The sequence below is a fragment of the Pseudopipra pipra genome, chromosome 30, assembly GCF_036250125.1.
Source record: "Pseudopipra pipra isolate bDixPip1 chromosome 30, bDixPip1.hap1, whole genome shotgun sequence".
Lineage (NCBI taxonomy): Eukaryota > Metazoa > Chordata > Aves > Passeriformes > Pipridae > Pseudopipra > Pseudopipra pipra.
This window is the reverse complement of record NC_087578.1, coordinates 1,321,726-1,342,788: the sequence shown is the minus strand read 5'-3', so window position 1 is coordinate 1,342,788 and position 21,063 is coordinate 1,321,726. Positions and strand designations below refer to the sequence as shown.

Sequence of the window (21,063 nt, the reverse complement as noted above, 5' to 3'; positions counted from 1 at the left end):
TAAGGGAATTCCAGGTGATAGGAGCTGCTCTCCCTGCCATGGTCCTGTTTCCTCGCTCCTAAACCTGCTCTGATTTGGGAATGGTGTCTCTGTCCCTTATTCCCCTCCTGCAGCCCAAGGCTGGTGTGTGCAGAGCTGGGTTTAGGGCTGTGTTGGAGGACTTGGCTGTCGGGGACAGGATTATGGTGCATTCCCAGTGGGATGAGGATGCAGGATCACTGTGCCTAGGGCAGCTCTTCCAGGGAATCCCACTGGCATGTGGCTGTTCACAGCCAAGCTGGAAGAAGCTTTTAAACAGCCCAGGGACCCACCAGGGTTTGGGTTGAATGTTTGGGAAAACCCCATTTCCTTCCTTAGACTTTTACTCTCCCACCTTCAATAAATGGATGGTTTTTGGGAAACTTGTTCCACATGGGCTTGTTTTCAGGAAGATTCAGTGCTGGCCTCTCCCTCCAGCACCTCTACCCTCGGTGACCCTCCCCTGCCAAGGGTTTGGGAACGGGTTTAGGTCCGTTTTTGGGTCTGGCTTAGATTTCAGGCTCTGGCCAAAGGCCCAGCCCCTTGTTTCCCCCAACTCCTTTGGAGGCCGGTTTCTCCCGGGATGAGGAGGTTCTGCCTTCCCGTTAACCTGCGGGGAGAAGTGTCGGTCTGCAGCCAGTCCGGGAAACCGGGAGGGGATCAGGAACAGTGTGTGGGGCTCTTGGCCAAGCCCGAGGATCAAGCCGGGGCTCCCGGGAGCTCCTCCTTTCCCGGGGCCGAAGCCCGATCCCGGTGTCGCCTCCCCCGGGGACCCTCCCGGTCCCGCCGCGCCCACGTGTCGCGTTCCCGCCGCGCCTCGCCCACGTGACCACCGGGGGAGGCGTGGCCTCTCCCCTCGTGAGTGACGGCGGGATCGCCCAACCGCGCGCGGCACCGCCCCCGCGCCCGCCGCCGATTGGCTGCCGGGCGGGCCAGTGAGGCGGCGGGGCGGGCGCGCGCCGGGTCTGCGCGGAGGCCGCGGCGGCAGCGAGGTAAGATGGCGGCGGCACCTCCCGCCCACGGAAGGGCCCCTGCGCAGCCCCTCGCCGCGGCTCCCGCGCGCTCCCCCGCGCCCCCTCAGCCCCGCACCGTCCCGCGGGCGGGCTCCCACCCCGCTCCCCGCGCCGACAGCACCGCCTGCGCGGCCCCCGGGGGTTCCCCCGCGCGCCGGCCGCCCGCGGACAAAATGGCGGCGCCGGGGCGGCGGGAGCGCGCATGCGCGGGGGAAGCGGCGGGGGAGCACGTGCGCGGGGTGGGGGGGCGATGGGATAGAAACCGGGATAGACCGGGATGGGATACTGGGATAGACTGGGATGGGGACCGGGATAGACACCGGGATAGACATGGATGGGCACCGGGATAGAGGCGAAATGGACACCGGGGTAGATCGGGATGGAAACCGGAATACATCGGGATAGAGGTGAGATGAGAACCGGGATGCAGCGGCACGGAGGCGGGAACGGGCACTTGGAGGCACCGGGAGAACGGGGATGCAGGCAGGGATAGGAACCGGGATACCCCGGGATTCAGGAGGAGGGAGTTCTGTTCTGGTCCTGTACTGGTCAGTGATGGGGGGGGGGTGATCCCGGGAGCTGGGAGGGGCCCTGAAGGGATGAGGATCATACCGGCCATGGGGGTCAGAATTTTACCCGCATCAGTTCCCAGCTGCTGCTCTTCATCCTGTCGGTGTTTCGTTCCCTCTCTTTCCCTGCAGGTGTTGCCATGAACAGGATCCGGATCCACGTGCTGCCCACGAGCCGGGGCCGCCTGACCCCGGTGCCGCGGCCTCAGGAGCCGCTGGCCTGTGCCTTCAGCCCCCGGCCCTGCTCCCAGCCCCGCCTGGAGGGGCAGGAATTCTGCATCAAGCACATCCTGGAGGACAGGAACGCTCCCTTCAAGCAGTGCAGTTACGTGTCCGCCAAGAACGGGAAGCGCTGCCCCAACGCCGCCCCCAAACCCGAGAAGAAGGATGGGTGAGTGCCTCCTCTGCCTCCTGGTTTTCCCGGTATTCCCCGTGGTTTTTACCCTGTGGAATTCAAATGGCCAGGAGGAGGTTCTTCCCCGCCGAGGGAAAGGCTGGAGCTGTGTCAGGGGAGGGTTGGGTTGGATTTTTTGGGGAAAGGTTCTTCCCCCAGAGGGTGGTTGGGCACTGAACAGTTTTCCCAGGGTTTGGTCACGACCCCAAGGCTGCCAGAGCTCAGGGAGCATTTGGACAACACTTTCAGGAGCTGGGATTTTGGGATTAGTGGGATTTTGGGGTGTCCTGTGCAGGGCCAGGAGTTGGATTTTGATGGTCCTTGTGGGTCCCTTCCAGCTCAGGATATTCCATAATTTTCCTCCTTCAACTGCTGCACTTGGATCACCTCAGAGAAGCATCTCCCCTTTTCCAAAGTGTTTTTTAAGCTGGAAAAAGGCTCCAGGGAGTCCTCTTGGCACCGTGGCTGTGCCCTGGGCCAGCAGGAGGTGGCTGCAGTGCTCCAGGCCCTGCCTGGGAGCCGTCCCTCCCTCATCCCAGCACGGAGCTTCCTGCTGCCTGTGCCTGTGGATAATCCCCAGCGCAGCCACTCTGGCCCTGGGGAGCTCTGACCTGGTTGTGCTGCTGCTTCTCTGAGGTGTTTAAAATGCTCCAAGATGATCAGAGGGAGGGAGCAGCTCTGCCATGGGGAAAGGCTGGGGAGAGTTGGGATTGTTCAGCCTGGAGAAGGGAAAGCTTTGGGGTGACTTTCCAGGACATGGAGGGGACCTGCAGGAAAGATGGAGGGAGATTACTTCCAATGGTCTGGAGTGCCAGGACAGAGGGGAATGGCTTCAAACTGACAGAAGACAGGGTTAGGTGGGATATTGGGAAGAAATTCCTCCCTGGGAGGGTGGGGAGGCCCTGGCCCAGGTTGCCCAGAGAAGCTGTGGCTGCCCCATCCCTGGGAGTGTCCCAGGCCAGGTTGGAGCAACCTGGGCTAGTGGGAGGTTTCCCTGCCCATGGCAGGGGGTGGAACTGGATGATGTTTAAGGTCCCTCTGACCCAAACCATCCAGAATTCCATGGCTCCTTCCCTGGGGGCTGTAACGAGCCCTGGTTTATCCCTCAGCACGTCCTTCTGCGCGGAGCACGCCCGTCGGAACGCGCTGGCGCTCCAGGCCCAGGTGAAGAAATCCCACCCCGGGCCCGTGAGTGAGACCCTGCTGTGCCAGCTGAGCTCCTATGCCAGGTCAGAGCTGGGCTCCCAGAGCACGGAGAGCGTCCGGAGCGAGGCCAGCCGCATCCTGGGTAAGGGCTGGGCCCGGAATCCCCCCGGGAGAGGGCCTGGGCACTCCGGTTTCGTGTGGAAAAGCCCAGAATATCCCTTCTTAAATCCAGTGGGAAAACCACCCCGGGGTCTGGGGGTAAAAGGTGCTGTTTTGCAAACCTCGGTGTGTCTCTCCTGCAGAGCCAGCCCCAAATCCTGCAGGTTTAACATGGAAATGTCAGTGGGGTTGCTCAGTGGTGGTCCATGGTTCCTGGGAAGGCTGCTGGGGGGGTTTGACCCTGCCCAGCTTGGGGGGGGGGGGGGTTCCTGTTGGTTCCTGCTCCGTGTCCCTCGCTCAGTTTTGGGGTGGAGAATTCCCTCTGGGCACGAGGCAGAGCCAGCTCAGCTCTGTGGGGCTGTGGGGCCACCCTGGGCCGTGGGATGGTGTCCTGTCATTCCTGGTGCTGTGTGTTCCAGACGAGGACAGCTGGAGTGACGGGGAGCAGGACCCTGTGACCGTGGAGCAGACGTGGCGGGGGGACCCCGACAGCGAGGCCGACAGCATCGACAGCGACCAGGAGGATCCCCTCAAGTGGGTCTGGGGGGGTTAAATCCTGTTAAATCCATGTTAAATCCTGTGAGGAGCTGAATCCGCCACACTCTTTAGGGATTCAGCTCTGAGGGACCCCCATATCCTCCAGGAGAATAATCCTGGGGAATCCCCACACCCAGTGGGAGAAAACATCTGAGGGACCTCCACACCCTCTGGGGAACAATCCCGAGAGACCCCCACACCCCTTGGGAGAATAATCCTGAGGGATCCCCACACCCCTTGGGAGAATAATCCTGAGGAATCCCCAGACTCCTTGGGAGAATAATCCTGAGGAATCCCCACACCCCTTGGGAGAATAATCCTGAGGGATCCCCACACCCCTTGGGAGAACAATCCTGAGGAATCCCCACACCCCTTGGGAGAACAATCCTGAGGGATCCCCACACCCCTTGGGAGAACAATCCTGAGGGATCCCCACACCTCTTGGGAGAACAATCCTGAGGGATCCCCACACCCCTTGGGAGAACAATCCTGAGGGATCCCCACACCCCTTGAAGGAGAACAACCCCGAGGGCCCCATCCCAAACTGCCCCTGGTTTTTCCAGGCACGCCGGGGTGTACACGGCCGAGGAGGTGGCTCTGATCATGAGGGAGAAGCTGATCCGGCTCCAGTCCCTCTACATCGACCAGTTCAAGCGGCTCCAGCACCTCCTGAAGGAGAAGAAGCGCCGGTTCCTGCACAGCCGGAAGGGAGAGCACGAGGCCATCGGTGAGCCCGGGGCATGCACAGAAAAACATCTCAAAGGAGGGGTTTTTGGCCTTTGTAGAGGCAGATTTTGGAGCAGGGTGAGGGTTCCACGCTCAGGTGTTTTCACTGAGGGGCTGGAGCATGTGCAGAGGTGGGAATGAGCCTGGAGCACGAGGAGAAGGGGCTGGAGAACTGAGGGAGCTGGGGGGGCTCATGCTGGAGGAAAGGAGTCTCAGGGGGGACCTTCTCTACAGTTCCCTGACAGGAGGGAGGAGCTGGGGGCATCAGGCTCTGCTCCCAGGGAACAAGGGACAGGATGAGAGGAAACAGCCTCAAGTTGTGCCAGGGGAGAGTCAGGTTGGACATTAGGAGGAATTTCTCCATGGAAAGGGTTGTCAGGCATTGGAAGGGGCTGCCCAGGGAGGTTTGGAGTCCCCGTCCCTGGAGGTGTCCAAGGAGGGACTGGAGGTGGCACTCAGAGCTCTGGGCTGGGGGACAAGGTGGAGGATCAGGCACAGGTTGGACTCAATGATCCTGGAGGTCTTTTCCAACCCCGGGGATTCTGGGATCCTGTGCTGGCCCCGTGCCCGGAGATCCGTATCGTCGGGGTTCCAAAGCTTTCCCAAAGCATTTCTTTGCTCTTCAAAGCTTGCAGCGTTGACAGGAAATGAGCTTACAAAGTTAATTCTGAGACAAAAGTGCTTTTTTTGTACTGGGATTTCCTGTTTTTGCTTCTATAAACAAAAAATATTCGTCCGTAAGGCCCTGGGTGTGTGGGCAGGAGTTGGTTCCAGTAGCACCAGTGCTGCTGTACTGGCATATTCCTCCTTAGCATGGATGCAGCTTTCCCTCTGCCTCTGTTGGGATTCTCCCTGTGCAGAATATGCTCTTGGAAGCAGGAATTCCCAGTTCAACTGAGGCAAAACCGGGCTCTGTAACTGATCCCAAGTACTGCAGAGCAAAGGACTCTTTTTTCCAGCATCATCCTTTAATAGCTCATCCCGGAAAATGTCATAATTCAGCTCAGGCCCAAGTAAAAATAACCAGGACTTTGGTACATACCAATTTTGCAGAACTCCTTTTAGCAAAGCAGTCAGAGGAGAGCAGATCTTGAGTGTTGCCCTGTAATTACTCCGGGAATGCTGGCAGGAAGCTTCCAGAACTCGCGCAGGAGCGACCTGGAATTCGACAAGCTCCCGTTCTGCTGCAGAAATCACAACGGACGGGAGTGGCTGGGCTATTTTTAAAAGGGGTTTTAAAATCACCCTGCGGGCCCCAGCGCTCCTGGTGTGCACAGAGAGGTCAGGGTGAATTTTGGGACGGAACCTGCGTTACTGGTGTCACCCAAAGCTTCGCTTTGGAGCCTCTGGATCCCCCCCCGTGGCTCTCGGAGCCCTCTGACAGCCGATTTGGGTTCTTGATGCTGGGAAAAAAAACAGGCAGGGGGGTGGAGATTCCTTGACTTTTCTGTGGTTCCTGCAGGGAGCAGCCTTCTGACGGGCCCGGAGGGGCTGATGGCCAAGGAGAGGGAGAACCTGAAGCGGCTCAAGTGCCTGCGGAGGTACCGGCAGCGCTACGGGGTGGAGGCTCTGCTGCACCGGCAGCTCCGGGAGCGCCGCGTCCTGGCCACCGACGGCGCGGCCCAGCAGGTCTGTGGGGACACCCCGGGGGGGTCTCCCCTCTTGTCTCTTCCCAGGAGTGATGCCAGGCCCCTGACAGATCCCCCCCTTCCTGCTAGGACACCGCGGTCTGGTGACCGTCCCCCTGTGCTGGGCGCCTCCAGTCCTGGGGTTGGTTTTGGGGCCCTCGCTCCCAAGACAGATGTGGAGGGGCTGGAGTGTGTCCAGAGAAGAGAAGGGAGTTGGGGAAGGAGCTGGAGCACAAGGAGAAGGGTCTGGAGAACTTCTGAGGGAGCTGGGGGTGCTCAGCCAGGAGAGAAGGAGGCTCAAGGGGGACCTTAAGCCCCTTCCAGGGCCTGAAAGGGGCTTGTTAGAAAGAGGGACTTACACGACCAGACAGTGGTAGGGCAAGAGGGAACAGTTTAAACTAAGAGATGAGAGATTTAGATGGGATATTGGGCAGAAATTCCTCCCTGGGAGGGTGGGGAGGCCCTGGCAAAGGTTGCCCAGAGCAGCTGTGGCTGCCCCATCCCTGGAAGTGTCCCAGGCCTGGTTGGACGGGGCTTGGAGCAACCTGGGCTGGTGGAAGGTGTCCCTGCCTGTGGCAGGGGGTGGAACAGGAGCTTTAAGGTCCAACATTCCATGATTTCAGGCCCACACCACCCGTTCCAGCCAGCGCTGCTTGGCCTTTGTCGATGACGTCCGATGCTCCAACCCGTCCCTGCCGATGACCCGGCACTGCCTCACGCGTATCCTTTGATCCACCTGCTGCTGTCCCTGGCTGTTTGCTGGCCGTTTGCCCTGCCTCTGCCCTTCCTTTTTTCCCCTCCCTGGCCCTAAATCAAGGCCACCGGTTTGCTGTAGCCGTTGGTTTCAAGCAGGAGCCCAGAGGAAACGTCTCCCGGTCTGTTGGCGCTCCCGTCCCATGGAGCAGCCAATTCGTGTGGGAGGGACAGAGGCACGGGCTGGTCCCACCACAGCCTCCCTGATCCAGAGCATCCAAACAGGGTGGGCAGTTCACTTGGGAGCACCCAGAGAACCCAAGGAGGCCTCAGTTGTGAGGGGTGTGTGCGGGAAGGGGTGTCTGACCACCGCAGCGTGTCCTTGGGGATTTTGGGGAGGATCTGGAGGGGTAGTTCTGGGCCTGTTTGGAGCTGCCACGGCCCAGCTTGGTCGCTGTGACCCCTTGAAAGGTTCTTTCAACCTTTCAGCCTTGAGCTGTTCCAGTTCCCGAAACTGCCTCAGCTGTTGGAGACCTGGCACTGAAACTTCCTCTGGGATCTCCCAGCTCAGGGATCACCCCCCAACATGGGACCCACTGGGTCCCATGCACTGCCCTGGGTGCATCTGCTCCATCCACTCTTTTGGATCTGTGAGAGCTCAGGGGTCTGTGGGAGCTTCTGGATTTGTGGGAGCTCGAGGGTCTGTGGGAGCCCCGAGGTTTTTGGGACCCCCTGGGTTTGTGGGAGCCCCTGGGTTTGTTTTGTCCCCAAAGCTGACCAGCTCACCTCCACCCCCGTGCAGGGAGCAGGAGCTGGAAGCTGCCTTTGTTTCTCTCTAACCACCATATACCTCAAAATAAAGACAGGATAAATCCCATAAAACAGCCGGAGAAGCCGCTGCTGGCAGCTGGTGCTGGGGAGGGCGGGGAGGAGCTCTCAGCTGACTCCCCCTGACACAAACAAGCCTTTCCCATAACATCTGCATCCCGATAACATCTGCAGCCTCTCTGTGCTCCCAGGAGCTGGATTGTTTGTGACAGGGCACTGAAGGGGTGGGGAGAGGCTCCAGGTGGGGCCTGGGCTTTTTGGCATCTTGGGGATCTGTGCTTTTGGCTGCTGGTGAAGTCGGTGCTGGAGCTGGGAGTCACTCCAGGAGGTGAAAACCTGCCTTCCCCACCCCTGCTCTCCCCACATCTGCCCTCGGGTAGCTCGGATCCATCTCTACTGGGATGGGCTCCGATGTTGCTGCCAGCCCAGATTAGGGCTCCCCACAGCCTGTTAGGAAGTGGATCCATGAGAAATCCTTGTTCGGGGAGGAGAGGAGGGAAGGATGAGTCTCAGGCCTTGGCAGCTTAAGAAACTGGGTTAAACGTGGTGACTTTTCCCGGTTTATGTGGGTTTGGGATTTTTTTTTCCTCTGCCACGTTGTGGTGTTTGAGGGGGAAACTGCAGCGTGAAGCCCCCAAAGCTGGAGAGCAGCTGAGATTGGAAAGGGGATGGGAGGGGGGTCTGAGGAGGGTGAAGGGGTTGGAAGAAAAGGATGGGGATGGGAAGGGGAGAAAGGGGTTGGAAAAACAGGAAGGGATCAAAAGAGGAGAAAAGGGTGGAAGAGGAGGAAGGGGGGTTGGATGAAGAGGGTGGGGGTCAGAGGAGGAGGAAGAAGTCGGAAGAGAAAAAGGATCAGAGCAGGATGGGGCTGGAGGAGGACGGGATCAGAGCAGGATGGGGTTGGAGGAGGATGGGATCAGAGCAGGATGGGGTTGGAGGAGGATGGGATCAGAGCAGGATGGGGTTGGAGGAGGATGGATCAGAGCAGGATGGGGTTGGAGAAGGATGGGATCAGAGCAGGATAGGGTTGGAGGAGGATGGGATCAGAGCAGGATGGGGTTGGATCCACGGCTCCTCTGCCGCTGGATCGCTCCACAAGTGCGACACAATCAGAGCAGAGCTTCTGTTTGTGATTAAAGGCAGGAAATCCCATTTACACCTCTGGCAGGAACAGGTTTTCCACTGGGAAGGAAAATGCACTGGGAAGATAGAAATACCGGAACTAAAGTCCTGGCTGTGGGAGAGGCATTGTGTGTGCTGGGATGTCCCTGCGTGTGGGGCTGGAGCCGATCCCTCCCCGGGGCTGGCTGCAAACAAAAGTTAATCCCGTGCCTTTGTGACATCCACACGAGGATCTGCCAGTGGTTCACAGGGATCCAGCCACATCTCCCAGCCCCCACGGGGAGGCTGTGGCTGTTGTCCCAGTTTTCCATCATGGAAATAACGTCACCCACATCCCTGGGCAGTGGGGATGGAGCTCTGGGGTGTGGATTCTTCAACAGGGAGAAATGGGGGTGGGGAGGGGGTTAACAGCATCTGATGGGGGGACTGGGAGTTTTATCCCTCTGGATGCGTGCCTGGCTGTACCTGGGCTGCTTTCCTTGACCAGCTCTTCCCAGATATCTGCCAGGACACGAACCAGACGCTGTTCAAGCCGTGCCAGGGCTCCGAGGAGGTGCCCTGCAACAAGCCCGTGCCCGTGAGCCTGTCGGAGGAGCCGTGCTGCCCCCTCCACCTGCGCCTGCCCCCCCAGATGTACATCCCAGAGCAGGGCCTGGCCGTGCCCCAGGAGCTGGGAGCTGCTCCCTCGGAGCTGTACCTGAGCGCGGCCGAGCTCCAGCCCACCGAGAGCCTGCCCCTGGAATTCAGTGATGTAAGTGGAGCCCACAGCCCTCTGCCCTCCTGAGAGAGCCCTCCTGGAATGCTGCGTCCAGCTCTGGGATCCTCGGCACGGGGGGAGGACGTGGAGCACCGTGGAGGTGCTCCAAGGGCTGGAGCCCCTCTGCCATGGAGACGGGCTGGGAGAGCTGGGAGTGTCCAGCCTGGAGAAGGGAAGGCTCTGGGGAGACCTGAGAGCCCCTTCCAGTGCCTGAAGGGGCTCTGAGAGAGATGGAGAGGGGCTTGGGACAAGGGCCTGGAGTGCCAGGACAAGAGGGAATGGTTTCCCACTGCCAGAGGGCAGGGTTAGATGGGATATTGGGAAGAAATCCCTCCCTGTGAGGGTGGTGGGGCCCTGGCACAGGTTGCCCAGAGGAGCTGTGGCTGCCTGGGAGTGTCCCAGGCCAGGTTGGAGCAACCTGGGCTAGTGGAAGGTGTCTCTGCTGTGGCAGGGGATGGGACTGGATGAGCTTTAAGGTCCCTCCCAGCCCAAACATTCCTGGGATTCTGTGAAAGTGCAGGAGTGGGGAAGGTTTGGGAGCTGTTCCTCAGGGTTGGTGGCTGCTCCTTTGGAAGGGCTGTGCTCGTTTAAATCCCTGTAGGGGCCTCTTAAAGAGAGGATTTCCCCCCCCCCCCCATTTTCTCTCCCATGAGGAAAAAAAATGAGGATTTTAATCCCCAGATTATTCTGGCATCCTGCATTTAAGCCAACACACTTAAACTCCTCGGAAATTTGTTTAAGCAAAACAAGAACACCCCAATCCGTGGGAGCTGCTCCTCTGAGCGAGGTGTCACCTCAGGCTTTGGTTGCTCCCGAGATTCCTGAGCGCTGCTGTTGGAGACAAACCTCGGATCTGCTCTGGAGTTGGCTGGTGGAGGAGGAGGGATTCCAGCAGCTGCAGAGCCCCAGGGATGGCAGGAGCCAGGAGAACAAACGGGGTCAGGCTGGGGGGGAGCTCGGATCAGATCCCAGCCCCTTCCTGTGCGAACAGGAGGTGGATTTTTTGGGGTTGGAAAGGGAAAATGGAAGTGTTTTCCCCCTCCTGGGCTCCGGAGCTGTGGCTGCCGGGGGCATCTGTGTTGTGTCTCACGTCTGCCAGGCTGGGGAGGTGCCACTCGTGAGTCGCAGGAATCTCACCCTCGTGTCAAACTCCCTCTGGAGCCAAAACAAATCCCAGCCTCTCCCAAATCCCACCCTCTCCCCTCTGCAGGAGGGGCAGATGGAGGAGTCCTCGGAGCCCATCTGTGGTGTCAGGGCAGGCGGGGGGGGGTGTGACATCCTGGAGAGGGGGGGCTGCTCTGGGGGTCCCCAGGAGGACACTTCTGGGACAGCACGTCCCAGGCCGTGTGTCCCAACACCTTGTCCTGGGATCATTCCTGCAGGAGGAGGAGGAGGAGGCTCCTGTGGTGTGTTCCAGCTGCTGGACGGGGGTCCTGCTGGCACAGTGCCCACTCCTCTTCCTCCTCCTTCTCCTCCTCTTCTGCTGCTCCAGGGGTGACAGAGAAGGGCTGTGAGGATCTGGGTCTCCTCAGACCCTTCCTGACAAGCCCCTCCACTGTTTCCCCCCCTCAGGACCTGGACGTGGTGGGTGATGGAATGCAGTGCCCCCCATCCCCTCTGCTCTTCGACCCCTCCGTGACCCTCGAGCCGTCCCTGCGGGACGTGGCCGAGGCTCCCATCGACATCCTGGCGCTGGAGGAGCCGGACAGGGGCAGCTCCTCGGCCCCCCTGGCCGAGCCCCCTGCGCAGGTACGGCCTGGTGGGGCTGCAGCCCCTCAGGATGAGCTTTCCCAGCGGGAGAACCACCCCCTCCCTGCCCTCCCACCTCCCAGCTGGGCCCGGGGGGCTCCTCTCCCCCGCTGTGCCCACCGTCTGGATGACATTAGGGATGGGGGCGGCCCCCGGGATGGCTCCATGGGTGTCCTGGGAGGTGTCTGGGACACTGGAGATGTGTGGCTGTGGGGGCTGCCCACTGTGGGAGCCTCTTAATCCCAGCTGGGGGTTTTTAGGGGAGTGGCTTCCCAGGCCAAAGGTTCTGTTTTCTCTGGAGCAACTTGAGTTTGCTCCTCCCGTGTCCTGCCCGGAGCCTGGGGCTTCCTTGGGATGACCCCCCAGACTGTCCTCCTTGGAGATGTCACCTTGTCCTGCCTCCCCTGCCCTCCCTGGGTGGGAGCCAAGTTTTGGGGGGGGGGGGGGCCCAGCCCAGGCTCTGACTGAAGACCCCCGGTTTGCTGTAGCCGTTGGTTTCAAACAGGAGCCCAGAGGAAGCGTCTCCCGGTCTGTTGGTGCTCCCGTGCCATGGAACAGCCAATTCGTGTGGGAGCGACACCAGCCCAGGCTGGTCTGGCCGTGTCCCAGCACAGCCAGCTCAGTGTCCCCGTTCTGTCCCCAGCAGGGTCACCTCCCGGGCCGGACGGGGCCTCAGGATGACCAGGAGGAAACGGCCTCGGCCACCCCGGCCCGGGGAGCCACTGCCAACGGGAGCCTGGAGCCGGGGGCTGTGAGCTGAGCCCGGCACCCCCTGGATCTCTGCTCCCATGGGACCCTCAGCATGGGATGTGGGGGGACCCACAGGCGCTGATGTCCTGGTCCAGTGCCAGGATGAGCCACAGCTCGGGTTCCTCTGCTGATGTGATTCCTGGGGACCCCAAAACCCCAGAGTGGGGCCCCTGAAACCCCGGAGTGGCGGCTCTGAAACCCTGGCATGAAGACCCTAAAACTCTGGAGTAGGACCCTAAAACCCTGGCATGGGGACCCCAGACCCCCCCTTGCCTGTGGGGATGGAGGAGCCGCAGGGGGACTCTGGGAGAAGGCAGGGAGGGACTCGCCGGAGTTCTGGGATCCTTTGCCACGTCCTCATGTGCCCCCGGGGGGGGTGACGTGGCCCTGTAACATTTGGGGGGATGGAGGTTCCCCCCACAATAAAACGATGGAGGTGGGCTCCTGCTGTCCCCGTATCTTGTTGATGAGCTGGGGGGTGTCCAGGGGGGGTTCGGGGATGCTCCGGAGGGGGGGGGGGATGAGTGACCTCCCCGGGGGGTGGGACCACGCTGCTGCCAGAGCCCCAATCCTGCTGCCGGGGGGCCCTTCGGGGGTCACTCCCTTATTTCAGCCCTTCACCCACGACCCCGGAGCTCGGCGGCCGCAGCGGTGGGGAGGACACGCGGGGGGGGCTCCGTGGGACGCGGCCGGTCCCAATCCGGTCGCTCGGTACCGAATCCCGGCGGGGTTGGTGGGGGGGGGGGCTCCGGGGCTCACGGGAGGGGGGGATGCGGGAGGGGGCGCGGATGCGGCGGCACCGGGACCCCCCCGCGCCGGGACCCCCCCGCCGCCCCCGGGCGCGGATTGGCGGCGGCGGGGGCGCAGGGCGGGGCCGGCCCGGTGGAGCCATGACGTCACCGCCGCCGCCGGTCCCGCCCCGGCCCCGGTCCCGCCCCGGTCCCGGTCCCAGCCCCGGCCATGCCGCCCCGGCCCCGCCGTAGCCCCCGGTGAGTCCGGTCGCGCCGCGGCGGGGGGCGGGCGGGGGTCCGGGGGGGGTTCCGGCCGCTCCTCGGGGCACCGGCGGGGGGGGGTGTCCGTGGCCTCCGGGCACCGGGACGTGCCGGGAGGGGTTGGGGGGCCACCCCAGGGAAGCGGCGCGGGGTGGCCCGGTCGGAGCCCCCCGCATGTCCCCGGTGCCCCCCGGTGCATCCCGGTTGTGTCCTCGGTTCTCCCCGCTGTCCCCGCTGTCCCCAGTGCATGCTGGGGTGTCCCCAGTGCCCCCAGTGCATCCCGGCTGTCCCTGGGGTGTTCCCAATGTCCCCAGAGCATCTCGACTGTCCCCAGTGTCCCCAGTGCATCTTGGTTGTCCCTGGGGTGTCCCCAGTGTCCCCACTGCACCCTGGCTGTCCCTGGGGTGTTCCCAATGTCCCCAGTGCATCCTGACTGTCCCCGGGGTGTCCCCAGTGTCCCCAGTGCACCCTGGCTGTCCCTGGGGTGTCCCCAGTGTCCCCACTGCATCCTGGCTGTCCCTGGGGTGTTTCCAGGGCATCCTTACAGTCCCTGTTATGTCCCCAGTGTCCCCAGTGCATCCTCACTTTCCCTGGGGTGTCCCCGGTGCATCCTGGCTGTTCCCGGTATGTCCCCAGTGCATCCCGGTGTCTCTGGGATGTCCCCCACTGTCCTCCATCCCACCTGCTGGTCCCCACTGTCCCCAGTACCCCCCAGCTGTCCCCTGCGTGTGTCTCTGCTGTCCCCACTGCATCCCTGACCGTCCCCAGTGCTGCCACCGCATCCCTGCCTGTCCCTGCGTGTCCCTGGCGAGTCCCAGCTGTCCTCGATGTGTCCCTGCACCCCGAGGCTGTATCTCTAGCACATCCCACTCGTCCCCGGTGTATCCCGGCTGTCCCCAGGGTGTCCTTGCTGTCCCTGCTGCATCCTGGCTGTCCCTGGGCTGTCCCCAGGCTGTCCCCAGTGTGTCCTGGCTGCCCCCAGAGCAGCCCAGCAGGGCTGGGGACACTCAGGGCTGTCACCACACGTCCCTGGGCTGTCCCCAAAGCAGCCCAGCAGGGCTGGGGACACTCAGGGCTGTCCCCCCCTGTCCCTGGGCTCGGGGTGGGGACCCTGGTGTGGGGCAGCCCAGGGCCAGCCCGTCACGGCCACGCTGGCGTGTCCTCGGCCGCGGTTTGGGCACGTGCCCTGTCCCCACACCGTGTCCCCGCAGTGCCCGGGGCAGTGGGGACGAGTGACCGGGGTGGGGGTGACACCGGGGAGGGGAGCTGAGCTCTGGGTGCCCCCGGCTGTCCCCGAGCCGTGTCCCCCTCCCCACAGGGACCCTCGCGCTGCCCCCGCGGGGCCCCACGCTGGGGGAGGGGACGGCCGCGCCGTCCATCTGTCGGGGCCCCCCCGGCTGTCCCCGCCGGGGGCTTGGGGGGGCCGCGGGCTGCTCTTCCCCTCCAGACGGAGCCTCACTTCCCCCCGTGACGCAGCCGGAGCCGCCGGCCCCGGGGCCGCTTCCTGCGCGGGGGGCGGGCGAGGGGCCCACGGGCACCTCGGGGACAATGGGGACCACGGGCACCCGCATGGGATCCCCCCGCGGGCTGCAGGGGACAGGGACAGCACGTGAGAAGCGTGGCCGTGCCCTCCCAGACCCTCTTCTTGTCCCCTCCGTCACCCCCAGACCCTCTTCTTGTCCCCTCCATCACCCCCAGATCCTCTTCTTGTCCCCTCCATCACCCCCCCCAGACCCTCCTCTTGTCCCCTCCGGCCCCCCCTTGTCCTGCCGAGCCCCCCACGCCGCGGTGCCGTGGGGTCCGGGTGAGCTGGGGCCGCGTGGCCTCGTGTGAACCCCGAGTCCCCCCAAACCTCACCCTCGTGGGGTGGGGGGTGGCGGCCACGTCCGGGGTTCACGGCCCGGCTCCGCCTGCAGCCCCGGGGGGCTCCCCGAGGGGTCCCTGGCTCCGGGGGGTCCCTCCCGAGGGTGCGGAGTTCCCCGGGGGGGGGTCCCTCCGTGGGGTGCCCTGTCCCCCCCGGCCGTGCCCGGTGCCGCAGGGGGATTCCCGGTGCTTCCTCTCGCGGGCCGGTGCCCGGTGTCCCGGGGGTCCCCGCGCCGGTTCCCCGGGGTTGGCGCTGGCGGAGCCGCGCACCGGGGGCGGCGGCGGCTCATCCCCGGCTCCTCCCCGGCCGCGGCGGGAAGGCGGAGCCGCCGCCGCCGCCTCCCAACAATAGCGCGGCCGGGCCGGGCCGGGATGGAGCCGCTGCCGCCGCCGGGACCGGCCCCGGGGCCGCGCTGAGCCGGGACGGGCGGCGCCGCCGGGACCCCCGGGCGTGAGTGCGGGGCCGGGGCCGGGGCTCAGCGCGGGGCCGCAGCGGCAGCGGCGGCGGGGGGAGCCCCGGGGGGAGCGCGGGGTGTGCGGTACCGGGAAGGGGGGGCCCGTCTGCACGCCGGCGGTTCTGTGCACCGGGTCTGCGCATCGCGGTGCCCCGGGGCCGCCGGGGTCAGCCCCGGGCCGGGGGTGCTGCACGTTCCGGTGCCCCGGGGCCGGTGCCGATCCCGGTCCCGGTGGTGCTGCGCATCCCTGTGCCCCGGTGGCGGGGCCGGAGCCGGTCTCGGGGGCGCTGCGCATGCCGGTGCCCCGGGGCTAGTCCTGATCCCGGTCCTGGGAGTCCTGCGCATCCCGGTGCCCCGGGGCTGGTCCCGGTCCCGCTCCCGGGGGTGCTGTGCGTTCCCGTGCCGGCTCAGGGCCCTCGCACCCCCAGGAAGGGGCTGGGTGGCAGGAGGGCTCCCTGTGGCTCCCAGTGCCGGTGGGGTCAGGACTCGGCCCCGGGGGTCTCCTGAGGCCTCGTCCCACCCCCCTCAACCCCATTTTCCCGGCAGGTGACACCGTGGAGGGACAGGGCTGGGGACGCCCCGAGCCAGGTAAGGGGGGGCTGTGCTGCGCAGGGTCTGGGGGTGCCACGGGCCGGGGGACACTGGCCAGGGCCAGCAGGGACCCTCCTGACACGTGTCCCCTGCAGCAGCGATGTCGGAGAGCGTGGCTGAGGCGCCGGGAGCCGGGAGCCCCGCGGCCCTGGGAGAGACGGGCACCAGCCATGAGCTGCTGCAGCGGCTGCGGGAGCTGGAGGTACGTGGGGATGGGACCACTGGGGCACGGGACCACCAGGCAGCCATGGCTGGTGCCACCAGGCAGCCATGGCCACCATGAAACCGTGGCCACCATGCAGCTGGTGCCAAGAGCCAGCTGTGGACCCCACAGCCCAGGCACCACAGTGATGGGCAGCACTTTCCATGGCCCTTGTGTGCCACTGCTCCGGGGTCAGCTCTGCCCCTCCATGAGTGGCACTGGGTCCTACCAGGAAGAGGAGGAGGGGTCCCCTTGGTGCCACGGGGGGGTCCAGGTGCCCGGGCCCCTCCACTGCATCCCCTGAGTCGTCTCTGCTCTGTCCCAGGCGGAGAACTCGGCCCTGGCCCAGGCCAACGAGAACCAGAGGGAGACGTACGAGCGCTGCCTGGACGAGGTACGGGGACACAGGGACACACACACATGTGGGACACGTGTGCACACGTGTGTGCCGGGGCAGGGGGCTGTGTGTGCCCTCCCACCCCACCCAAACCCCCCTCTGCTCCCCAGGTCGCCAACCACGTGGTGCAGGCACTGCTCAACCAAAAGGTGGGTGTCAGGAGGGCCGGGGAGGGAGTTGTGGTTCTAGGGGGAATGTTGGGGGTCTGGGGGGGATGTTGGGAGTCTGAGGGGTCCTTTCTAACCCCCCACCCCCCTGCCCTGACCAGGACCTGCGTGAGGAGTGCATCAAGCTGAAGAAACGGGTGTTCGAGCTGGAGCGGCAGAACCAGGCACTGAGTGACTTGTTCCAGCAGAAGCTGCACCTCTCGACCGGGTCCCTGCCCCAGGTGTGCCTGGGGCCGTGTTGGAGCTGGGGGGGCCACAGGGCAGAGCCCCCCCAAAGCTTAACCTGCCATCTCCCTCCTCTCCAGCTGCCACTGCACCCGGTGCCAGTGCCCCTGGACGCCCCCGTCACCCCCCAGCCATGTTCTGCAGAGCAGCCGCCCCCCCCGCTGCCCCCTGGTCTCTGTGTGCCCCTGCCCGAGGTGAGTATCAGTGTCTGCAACCCCCCCTGTCCCCGTGTCCCCTTCTCTGGGCTGTGGCACCCCCTCCCCTTTCCCTCTTCCCAGTGTCTGGTGTCCCTAAGCCCGTGGGACCCCATTTCCGAGGCCCACGGTGTCCTCTCCTTCCCCCTCCCTGGATCCTGGGTGTCCCCACCCACGTGCCTGTGGCATCACCTTTCTGTGGTGTCCCTGTCCCCATTGTGTCCCCATCCCAAAGCCCATCACGTCCCTCTCCGTGTCCCCAGGGTGTCCCCCTGGTGCTGGGGGGGTTCAGTACCGGGTGCCCAGGGGGTGACGGTGCCCGGCCCCCGCAGGTGCTGCCGCCGGTGCCGTCGGGCAGCCCCGGGCTCAGCCCCGGTGCCCCCCCTCTGGACGCCCTGTCCCCCTTCTTCAAGAAAAAAGCCCAAATCCTGGAGGTGCTGCGCAAGCTGGAGGAGACGGACCCGCTGCTGGGGCCCCCCCCGGCCTCCCCCGGCTCCCCCGAGCCCTGCCCGGCCCCGGGCTGGCCCCCCTGCCCGCTGCGGGGGCCGGGGGCTGCGGGGGGGTGGCGGGGGGCCGAGGGCAGCCCCTGCTCCTCTCCGGAGGAAGGGGGGCCGCCTCGGGGGGCTCTGCTCAGCGCCTTGGCCGAGCGGCTGCTGCGGGGCGAGGGGGGGGGCTGCTGCCGGCGCAACGGCGAAGCCCCCGGGGGACCCCCCCGGCAGCGGCGCGGGGACCACCCCGCTTTCCTGGGGCTCTACGCCCCGGGCGAGGAGAGCCCCGAGGGGGGCTTCGCCCCTCTCTCGCCCGGGGGGGTCCCCAACGCCCTGCCCTCCCCCGCCAAGGTGCTCAAGCTGCCCCCCCCGCCCGGGGGGCTGCGCCTCAGCCCCCAGGTCGCCCACCCCTCCAAGATCCCTTGTCGTGGCGCCCACCCCGAGGCCTCGCCAGGGCTCAGCCGCCGCGCCTCCCCCGACGCCCCCCCGGAGCCCGACTCCCCGGAGCCCCCCGCCTTCCCCCCGCCCCACACCTTCGAGGGGGCCGAGCAGCCCCCCGGGCCCCCGGGCCCCCCGGCCGGTGCCGAGCGGGCAGCCGCCTCCCCCCCCAGCTCCCGCCGCGGCACGGGGGGCTCAGCCCCCACCCGCCGCCCCGGCAAGAAGCCCCCCGAGCCGGGCTACCTGCCCTTCAAGGAGCGCCTGGCTGCCCTGGGCAAGCTGCGGGGGGCCGAGGGCCGTGAGCCCCCCGGCCCGGGGCGGCCTGAGCGGGGCCACGGGGCCGAGCTGCGCCCCCCACCCCGGGGGGGCATGGGGGGCAGCCTCAAGCACCCCGAGCCGGCGCACGGCACGGAGCCCCTGGCCCGCTGCTACTCCTCCGGCTCCATGGGCGACCCCGGCAAGGCGGGGGGCAAGGGGCGCGCGGCCACCGGCAGGACCCCCCCGCGGGCCCCCCCGGCGCCCCCCGCCAAGTCCTCCCGCAGCCCCCACGGCAGCCCCACCAAGCTGCCCACCAAGACGGGCACCGGCAAGGCCGGGGCGCCGCGGGCCGAGGAGCCGTCGGGCGCCAAGGCGGGCGGGGGTCCCCACAAAACCCCCGCGGCCCCCGAGCCCACGGGGCCGGCGCCGGGCGCCGCGGGGCACTCGGCCATCGAGGAGAAGGTGATGAAGGGCATCGAGGAGAACGTGCTGCGGCTGCAGGGGCAGGAGCGGGCGCCGGGCGCCGAGGCCAAGGGCAAGGCCGGGCTGGCGAGTTGGTTCGGGCTGCGGCGCAGCAAACTGCCCGCGCTCAGCCGGCGCGGGGACGGCGGGCGCGGGCGGGAGTGGGCCGGGACCCCCGCGCCCCTGCGCAGGGAGGTCAAGTTGGCCGCCCGCAAGCTGGAGGCCGAGAGCCTCAACATCTCGAAGCTGATGGAGAAGGCGGAGGACCTGCGGAAGGCGCTGCGGGAGGAACACGCCTTCCTGCAGGGGCTGGCGCTGGAGAAGGGCAGACCCCGCGGGCCCCCCCGCGGCCCCGGCCCCCTCCCCGTCATGTACCAGGAGGTGACGGCCGAGACCTTCATGCAGCAGCTGCTGGACAGGTGAGCGCCCACCCGGGTCCCCTTGGGGTGGGGGCGAGCGTGGGGTGTCCTGACGCGTTGTCCTTCCCCAGGGTGGACGGGAAGGACGTTCCCTACGAGACCCGCCTGGAGCACAAGCGGGAGCTCTGTGACCTCCGGCGGGTCCCCCCCGACGCCAAAGACCCCCGGCTCTGCTGCCCGCCCCGCAACGGCATCGTGGGGCACCTGCGGGAGCCCCCGGACAAGGTGAGGACCCCCCCTCAACCCCCAGGCTCCCGCTCTGGGGGGATCCCCGGCCCCTCACCCTCCGTGCCCCTGCAGGTGCCGGACGTGGGGCTCCGGGATGAGCTGCCGTCGGACGAGAGCTTGTCCGAGTCGGGGACATCGCAGCACTTCGCCGGTGAGGGGGTGACAGGGGGGTTATGGTGTGAGGGGGCACCAGGGTGGTCCCCCCACCCCAGCACTGACCCCTCCGCCCGTGCCGCAGCCTGCGGGTCGCTGACACGGACGCTGGACAGCGGGATCGGGACCTTCCCGCCCCCCGACTACGGGGGGGTCCCAGCCAAGAGCACCCCCAAACCGCGGGGCCGCCCCGAGGCGCTGCCCGGGGCTGTGCCGGCCGCCGCCACCAAAGTGCCGCGCAAGGCCCGGACGCTGGAGCGGGAGGTGCCCAGCGCCGAGGAGCTGCTGGTGCCCGGGAAACACCGGAGTGCCCCGGGGGGCCGCCCCCCAGCACCCCCCGGCCCGCACGGGCACCGCGCCGCGCCCCAAGGTGGGTGTCCCCCCCGGGCAAGGGGTGTGCCCCACGCTTGGCTGCCCCACGATGGGGGCACCGGGGTGGGCCCTGAGGCCAGCGCTGACCCTCTGTATCCCACAGACGCCGGGGATGACACCGGGAAGCCGCGGCGTGTCCAGCAGAGCAAGAACTGGACCTTCCCCAACGCCAAAGCCTGCGGTGCTGCCGACCCCTTCCTGTGCCCCTCCGGGGGGCTGGAGGGGCTGCACCGGCCCGTGCAGGTAAGGGGGGCTATGGGACCCCTGAAACCCTGGCATGGGGACCCTAAAACAGTGGTGTGGGGACCCTAAAACTCTGGAGCAGGACTCTGAAACCCCGGCATGGGGACCCCAGACCCTCCTGCCCTCGCTGCAGGGATGGAGAAGCCACGGGGGGCCATGGGGAATGGACGTGGGGGGACTCACCAGAGCACTGGGATCCTTTGCCACGTCCTCACATGCCCCAGTGGGGGTGACAAGGCCCTGTAACATCTTGGGGGGATGAGGGTTTCCTCCCATGGGGTCCCCCCACAATAAGGAGATGGCGGTGGGTGTGGTGAGCACCGGTGGGGAGCGGGGGGCACGGGCAGCCCCCCCTGCCCACCCTGTCCCTCCCCAGGCACCCGTGTGCAGCCCGGCCGGGCGTCGAGGGGCGTCCCCGGAGGCCCCCCCGCCGCTGCCCCCCGCCCTGAGCGCCAGCAGCAGCCGGACCCCCAGCGCCTCGGACGTGGGGGACGAGGGCAGCACAGAGGCCCGGTCCCGGGATGGGGGGCACGGCCCCCCCGGGCTGGAACACTCCGAGTCCCTCAGCGACTCGCTCTACGACAGCCTCTCCTCCTGCGGCAGCCAGGGCTGAGCCCCCCCGGCCGCGCTCCCACGTCTTCCACCCCCCTCCCCACTGCTCCTGCTCCCGCTCTGGGGGTGCTGCCTGGGTTGGGGGGTCCCGCTGTCCTGTCCCCCCCCTTCTCCCGGCTCTCTCCGATGGTGCTATGGCCCTGTACAGCCCCCACCGATGGGTTTTTAACTCAATAAAGCTGCCCCCCCCCCGGGTTATTTATATACGTGACGGT

General features: G+C 66.0%; 2 protein-coding genes and 2 non-coding genes across 9 annotated transcripts; all 4 read left to right on the top strand.

Moving 5' to 3' along the window:
* Nucleotides 1-939: 939 nt before the first annotated feature.
* KANSL2 (KAT8 regulatory NSL complex subunit 2) lies at nucleotides 940-12,532 on the top strand. Of its 3 annotated transcripts, none has more exons than XM_064638980.1 (10): nucleotides 940-1,010; nucleotides 1,733-1,991; nucleotides 3,104-3,282; nucleotides 3,719-3,833; nucleotides 4,400-4,563; nucleotides 6,025-6,191; nucleotides 6,814-6,910; nucleotides 9,331-9,584; nucleotides 11,163-11,339; nucleotides 11,983-12,532. In XM_064638980.1, exons 2-10 carry the CDS (start codon nucleotides 1,741-1,743, stop codon nucleotides 12,097-12,099), a joined length of 1,521 nt encoding a protein of 506 aa, XP_064495050.1. In that variant the 5' UTR covers nucleotides 940-1,010; nucleotides 1,733-1,740; the 3' UTR covers nucleotides 12,100-12,532. The 3 variants fall into 3 exon arrangements, with proteins under 3 accessions (XP_064495050.1, XP_064495049.1, XP_064495048.1); XM_064638979.1 differs by lacking the exon at nucleotides 940-1,010 and adding an exon at nucleotides 1,206-1,438 and having other exon boundaries at nucleotides 11,986-12,532; XM_064638978.1 differs by lacking the exon at nucleotides 940-1,010 and adding an exon at nucleotides 1,206-1,438.
* LOC135404316 (small nucleolar RNA SNORA2/SNORA34 family) lies at nucleotides 6,992-7,119 on the top strand. Its single transcript, XR_010425610.1, has one exon. It is a non-coding gene; the product is annotated as a small nucleolar RNA SNORA2/SNORA34 family (small nucleolar RNA).
* LOC135404317 (small nucleolar RNA SNORA2/SNORA34 family) lies at nucleotides 11,794-11,921 on the top strand. Its single transcript, XR_010425611.1, has one exon. It is a non-coding gene; the product is annotated as a small nucleolar RNA SNORA2/SNORA34 family (small nucleolar RNA).
* A 476-nt stretch (nucleotides 12,533-13,008) lies between the features above and the next one.
* NCKAP5L (NCK associated protein 5 like) lies at nucleotides 13,009-21,059 on the top strand. Of its 4 annotated transcripts, none has more exons than XM_064638950.1 (13): nucleotides 13,009-13,078; nucleotides 15,946-15,987; nucleotides 16,089-16,192; nucleotides 16,518-16,586; nucleotides 16,700-16,738; nucleotides 16,858-16,977; nucleotides 17,062-17,175; nucleotides 17,508-19,240; nucleotides 19,312-19,465; nucleotides 19,541-19,619; nucleotides 19,707-19,991; nucleotides 20,097-20,236; nucleotides 20,613-21,059. In XM_064638950.1, exons 3-13 carry the CDS (start codon nucleotides 16,091-16,093, stop codon nucleotides 20,847-20,849), a joined length of 3,072 nt encoding a protein of 1,023 aa, XP_064495020.1. In that variant the 5' UTR covers nucleotides 13,009-13,078; nucleotides 15,946-15,987; nucleotides 16,089-16,090; the 3' UTR covers nucleotides 20,850-21,059. The 4 variants fall into 4 exon arrangements, with proteins under 4 accessions (XP_064495020.1, XP_064495018.1, XP_064495021.1 ...); XM_064638948.1 differs by having other exon boundaries at nucleotides 16,086-16,192; XM_064638951.1 differs by lacking the exon at nucleotides 13,009-13,078 and adding an exon at nucleotides 15,280-15,395.
* Nucleotides 21,060-21,063: the final 4 nt, after the last annotated feature.